General features: G+C 29.4%; 4 protein-coding genes across 4 annotated transcripts; 2 read left to right on the top strand and 2 right to left on the bottom strand.

Moving 5' to 3' along the window:
• Positions 1-95: 95 nt before the first annotated feature.
• On the bottom strand, positions 96-2372 carry EIN_166990 (hypothetical protein; the record flags this gene model as incomplete). The annotated part of the gene is made up of 1 exon (XM_004183732.1): positions 96-2372. One exon carries the CDS (start codon positions 2370-2372, stop codon positions 96-98), a length of 2277 nt encoding a protein of 758 aa, XP_004183780.1.
• A 754-nt stretch (positions 2373-3126) lies between these two features.
• Positions 3127-3699, bottom strand: EIN_166980 (hypothetical protein; the record flags this gene model as incomplete). The annotated part of the gene is made up of 1 exon (XM_004183731.1): positions 3127-3699. One exon carries the CDS (start codon positions 3697-3699, stop codon positions 3127-3129), a length of 573 nt encoding a protein of 190 aa, XP_004183779.1.
• Positions 3700-4414: 715 nt separating this feature from the next.
• Positions 4415-5191, top strand: EIN_166970 (hypothetical protein; the record flags this gene model as incomplete). Its single annotated transcript, XM_004183730.1, has 1 exon — positions 4415-5191. The coding sequence occupies one exon, from the start codon at positions 4415-4417 to the stop codon at positions 5189-5191; it is 777 nt and encodes a 258-aa protein (XP_004183778.1).
• A 55-nt stretch (positions 5192-5246) lies between these two features.
• On the top strand, positions 5247-6062 carry EIN_166960 (hypothetical protein; the record flags this gene model as incomplete). Its single annotated transcript, XM_004183729.1, has 1 exon — positions 5247-6062. The coding sequence occupies one exon, from the start codon at positions 5247-5249 to the stop codon at positions 6060-6062; it is 816 nt and encodes a 271-aa protein (XP_004183777.1).
• Positions 6063-6367: the final 305 nt, after the last annotated feature.

Raw genomic sequence — 6367 nt, 5'->3', positions numbered from 1 at the left:
ATAAACTTTCTGCTGTGTAAAATCTCATATTTTGTGAAGTAAATGTGACAATCAAATGCTTGAGAACAATTGAGCCTCTTGTATACACCATCCACTTAGTTTCTGATTTTCTTCGTCTCGAGGTTTTGGGACGAAAGAAAGACCTCGTCGGAGTCGACTTTGAGAGAAGACTCCACTTTGCCTTTTATTCCAAAAGTTAAGTAAAAGCTCTGAATTTTTTGAATGAATTGCGTGTACTGAAAATTTTCCTCGTCAGTCAAAAACATCTTTTCATATAAAAACTTTTGAAACGAAATTAATAATTGTCTTTCGCCATAATACACAGAAACACAAATTTGTGTTGCATCCAATTTGGTAGTACAATGTGGAGTAAAAAGTAGAACAACTTGTTTCGTTGTACCTCTTGAGAGTATTTGCGTTTGAGGGCAAAAGTGAATGGAATATTTATTTTCATTTGGAGAGTGAAATATAATTAACACTGGCTTCGTCGAACGATTTGTTATTTCAAAAATTTCGTATACAGTATCGTCTATTTTTAACGTTTTTCCTTTCATCCCAAAAGTGGCATATTCTTTATTTAATGGAAAGTTGTTATCGCCAAATTTAAGTTCTTTGAGTTTCAATGAATCGAAGTAATAATTTGGTTGTGGGTATTCAGTTGCTTCGTTAATGTTTTTCACGATAAAACGCTCTTTCTGTGTTATTAAAATAATGAAAACGGTCATTATAATAAAAAAGAGTAACAATACACCACTTCCTATTGTCACAAAAATGATAACTAATAAGTAGTTTTCCTTCATACAACTTCCTGTGTTATTTTGATCTTTTGTATACCCGTTGTAACACAGACAATACATAGAATCACAGTTCTCTCCTAAATCACATTCTTCTTCATCGTGATCTATAACACCATTTCCACATGTTTGAATGACACATTTATTGACAACGAATGTATATCCTTCTTCACAAACGCAATTTGGCATACAATGAGTATCTGTATGTTTACACAAGTTGTTAAAATAAAGACTATCCGAGTTGTTATAGCACTCAGCAGACACACAGTAATGTTTATAGAGAATAGTGTTGTTAACACAATTGCAGTCAGAGTCACACTGTTTGGTACCATAATAACACTTCTCTTCTATATTTGGAATTGTCCATTCGCTGTTATAATAACACAATTTGTGGCAATCGTCTCCACCATAACTCGCATTCACACAAACACACTTGCCAAATTGTACACTGCAATTACCACCACCTTCATTTTCACTGCATTGATTTGGGCAAATAATTTTCATGGAGAGGTCGGTTCTCATTAAATTGTTTCTCGAAAACAATTTGAAAATTTTGTCGTCCAATTTCGTTTCATTTGGAGAAAACAAAAAGCCAGTCTCCGGATTCAATTTCCAAAGATCCCGCCGCATCCGGATGCCAGACTCACAACTGCATTTCCCATACACATTCGTCACATTTTCACATTTGATATATTCAAATATTTGCGTTTCACTACTCGAGCTTGAAAAAAGTATTCGACTCCCTAAAGGAACATCACCAGTCAGCCGGAAATAGAAGAATTTGTATGCAAAAGTCTGCGAAGAACACGCTCCAAAATCAGAGACTCCAACTTGTGCAAAATCGACATGTCTAGTAATGACATTTTGAGTCAAATTTGATACATCAAAAACAGGGAAGTTAAGGTACTGCAACATATTTTCTGATGTCATAAGAGTGACTGTAATTTCACATTCGAATGCGTTAGACATCCCAACGAATACAGTGAAGTTGGTTTCAGTGTTTCGAGTTCGTGAGATTAAATAGCCCAATTTGTCTTTGACATGAGTTGTTGAAAAGCACTTGGGTTCAGTACTATTGTTCACTATATCATGAGTCAAATCTACTTTAATAACCCCTTCACTGATATTCTTCTGAACTAAAATGTTTGTATAATGCTTATTTTTATCGGGTGGAATATAGATCTTAAAATACTTTCCAAACCGATATAAATTATTGGTGTCTTCGTCGTGACATATTGATAACACCGGAGTTGTCTCTTTTGATATTAAAAAGGTTTTTGGTTCGTTAAAAAGTAGGGTTTCGGCATTATCGGTGTTATAATAAAGAGTCGCATTGTCAGTTTTTGTTACTATGCAATCGTTGTTGAACATTAAAACTAACGGATTTGTATTGGAAAAGTTTTCATATGGATTGAATAACTCACATTCAGTACACGAGGCAGTTTGTCTGTACGTGTCTTTACATTTTGAACACACTTCTTCGTTTTTGTTTTCTGGTGTGTAACATCCAAGACACCCAAACCCACAATAAGCTAAGGTTTGAATTGTATAAATTAAAATTGAAGAGAAGAAGAGCATTGCTTTTATTTTTTTATATTTAAATAAATCAAGTTTGATTGTGTTTTTAATGAAGTTACTTTTTGTTGAATGAGTAAATGGCTTTTTTTAACTACCAAAAAAACGAGCTATTGTTATTAGTATTGTTTGAAAAGAAATTAACAGCAAATTCAATAAAAGACGTCAATGGCAAAATAAAACTAAATTCTAGAAAACTGTTTCATATTTGCAAATAATAACCTTTTAATTTTAAAGTTGATCCAATGTATTTAATAAACGTTTTTGAACAATAATTGATTCGATATATTTACCAATTTGTATATTTATCTGAAAATATTCCAAAACCCGTTTTTTATTCAAAATATAATTTAAATAATCAATTTTTAATTGATTAATAACTTCATTTATTTTTAAAAAACAATATTATTCATACTAAAGTTTTTAAATTAATATATAACAAAAATTAATTAAAACTAATAGAAATAATAATTATAATTAATTATAGTATTTTTTATATAAAAATATTTACCAAAAATTAAGATTGATTCTGTATAGAAGGCATTTATAATTATAATACAAATTAAATCAATAAATATGAAAAATTTATATATTGGTGTGTTATTACATTCAAAATCATAAAAAAAGACTATTGATATTTTAAAGTTTTTTTTTGATGTGACTAAAAACTATTTAAATTGATTTGGTAATTAATTGATAAATTATTGAGAATACAATTAAAAATATTAAAATTCAAAAAATTCAATTAAATGAAAGATCAGACAAATCTTTTGGGGCAAACAGGAACGTGTTTGGCTGTATAAGTTGCATAACACGCCAATTGTGAACACAATTCACAATATTCTGTTTTGCAATTTGGACAAGTCAATGCAACACAACCAGATACTTTTACACCAGAAGCTCCACATTTAGGACATTTAGGCATGTTCTTTTTAAACAAATCTCTTGACGCTGGATCTTTTTTGTAATACTCACATATATGTCCAGTGGTATATTGACACCAACAATCAGAACAAGTCAATTCATTACAATATGAACAAGTGATATATTCTGGTTTCAAACTCGGTACATTTAGAATAGCTTTACATTTATAACAATGGAATGTTTGGTCATTTATTACATTTGTATAAATTTGGTTCATTGTGGAGTCAAATAAAGAATTGAGTTGATCTTTCGTGTAAAATTGAGAACAACTTGGACACTTGAATTTGGTGTTCGAATTCCTCAGTTGAGTTGTCACAGTATCACGGCTACACCCTAGACAAAACGAATGACCACATGGAAACGTGAAACTTGGGGAAAGATTTCCATAACAGATTGTACAAGTCATTGTATGAAATTAATAGTTTTTAATTATTTTTAAATGATTATTCTTTAAATAAAATTTTTTAATCAATCTTTTGTTTCAAAAAAGTCATTTATTAATTATTATATTACCTCATATCAACATTTTTAATAAAAATTTATTATTAACAAATGATATTTTTTAATCATTGTTATATTTTTATGGAATGAGTTTATATTATTGTAATTAGTTTCAATACCAACATTAAAATATTAAATATGTTTTTACAATATCATTAATTGATAACATGAAGTTTGTTATATATAACAAGATTTATAGACTTTAAAAAATTATCTAGATTATTTGACCAACATTTCCTTTGTCAATAACATTATATAATTCTCAATTTGTGATAAAAGTTCATTGATATCATCTATAACAATTATAAAAGTAGTTAATTAGAGTTATGTTTTTTTGTAATTAAACTGTATTACAGTGAATTAATTCACTGTAATAAAATGTAATTTTTATTATTTTTTATAGTTTTTATGTTAATATCGTTTAATAAGTACTTAAGTTATAATTATTCTCAAATATCATTGTTATTTATGTCGTCATTATAATCACTTCATTATTTTATAGTTTTATACATAATAAATTCAATTTTATAAAAAAAACTTTTTTTTAAACTTGTATTGCAGTTTTTTTTTCTTATATAAATTATCACAAAGATGATGTTTTTATAAATAATAATAAAAGTATGGATAAACTTTCATGTGCTGACATTGTATTAGTTTCAAAATTCTTTTTAACTTTCAATGATTTTATCACACTCGTTTTAGTTAATCGAAAGTTCTCGTATCTTATGCAAAGGCTATTTTACAACCCAATCGAAATTGACGCAAAAACACTCAATTGTTTCCCTAACATCACCACACTTAACTTATGGTCTCCTAAAGCAAACACTTTTACAAAATTTAAGCCAAATAGTGAAATACAAGAAACTTTAAAACTTGTAATATGGTACACTGTCGACTATCAGTCATCTCTCAAATTAAACAAGTTGGGATGTGTCACAAAAGTGATTGAATACACATCAAAAAATCGCAATAGATTTGGCAATGAAATACAACTTGATGTATCGCGACTTGGAGTTTCTTGTTATTCAAAGTGCACAAATCTGAATTCAATCGTAATACCTGAACGAGTGACACACATTGCAGATTGTTGTTTTGAAGGATGTGTATATCTCAGTTCAGTAAGTATACCACAACACATAACAAGAATTGGGAATTCGTGTTTTAGAGGATGTTCACTCTTGAAATCGATCATACTTCCAAATAATATTAAACACATTGGAATTAACTGTTTCAGAAATTGTGTGAAACTGAATTCAATAAACATGCCAAGTAGCATCACGTATTGGAAAGGAGTGTTTCAGGCATTGTTTCAAGTTAAGTGCAATGACAATACCAAAATCATTTTCTACATTGAATTGTGCTTGTTTGTATGGGTGTACCAGTCTCCAATCAATTGATATACCTCAAAGTGTTTCTATTATAGAAGATGCTTGTTTCTATAAATGCTCCAAAATGAGTCAACTTACGTTACCAGAGAAAATTAGAGTACTTGGGTGTGCATGTTTTTATGAATGTATCAATTTAAATAAATTGCTAATTCCCCAAAACACAGAGAAAATAGAAAAAGGGTGTTTCAGTTTTTGTCACAATTTGAAAACAATTCAAATTCCATCAAATGTGACAAAAATAGGAAAAGAATGTTTTTGTGAATGTTGCAATTTGTCTTCAGTAACTTTGTCCACAAGTGTCACAAAAATTGGGAAAAGCAGTTTTTATGGATGTATCAATTTGGTATCAATTAACATCCCAACTTCCGTTTTACAACTTGAAGACGCTTGTTTCTATGGCTGTTCTAAATTGAGTGTCATCGACATCCCTGAAAATGTATCTGAGATTGGGAAGTGTTGTTTTTATGGATGTTCCAACTTGATGTTATTTCGAATTCCAATTAATATCGCTCAAATATGTGATTCTTGTTTCAGTTACTGCTCCAAATTGAGTCACATCGATATACCAAACACCGTTTCTCAAATTGGCAAATGCTGTTTTTATGGATGTGCAAATGTAAGTTCACTCAGAATCCCACAGAATGTGACTGAAATTGGATGTGCATGTTTCTATGGGTGTGTAAATCTGAATAATATTCGTATCCCAAAAAATACAATAAAAATTGGCGACTTTTGCTTTGGCAATTGTCCTAAGCTACGTACAATTTATATACCAAAAACAACCAAATACAACGAGTTCTGTTTTTATGGAGTGCCTAATACAACTTCAGCCAAAATTATAAAATACGACTCAAAACCAAGATGCGTCAGTGTGTTATGATGAATTTGTCATTTGCATTATGATAAAATGTTATAAGTAAATATACACATTATAAAATCATCATCATTTTCAAAAGTATTGAACATCAAATAATGTCTGCGTTGATAATTGTTATATCATTCATATTTTGTTGTTCTTGTTTGAAATATAAACTGCATAGTGTTGATAATTGTTATATGATTTATTAATTTTATATTGATAATTAATGATGATGTAAACTATTCATAATATTTAAAGATAACATAATACTAAACGAGTAGTGAATTAGAATACATCTTATTTCTTCTCCTCCTTCTCTCAGCGGC

This window comes from Entamoeba invadens (assembly GCF_000330505.1).
Source record: "Entamoeba invadens IP1 unplaced genomic scaffold scaff_1105074725591, whole genome shotgun sequence".
In the NCBI taxonomy this organism is placed as follows: Eukaryota; Evosea; order Mastigamoebida; family Endamoebidae; genus Entamoeba; species Entamoeba invadens.
This window is presented reverse-complemented; position numbering and strand designations above follow the sequence as displayed.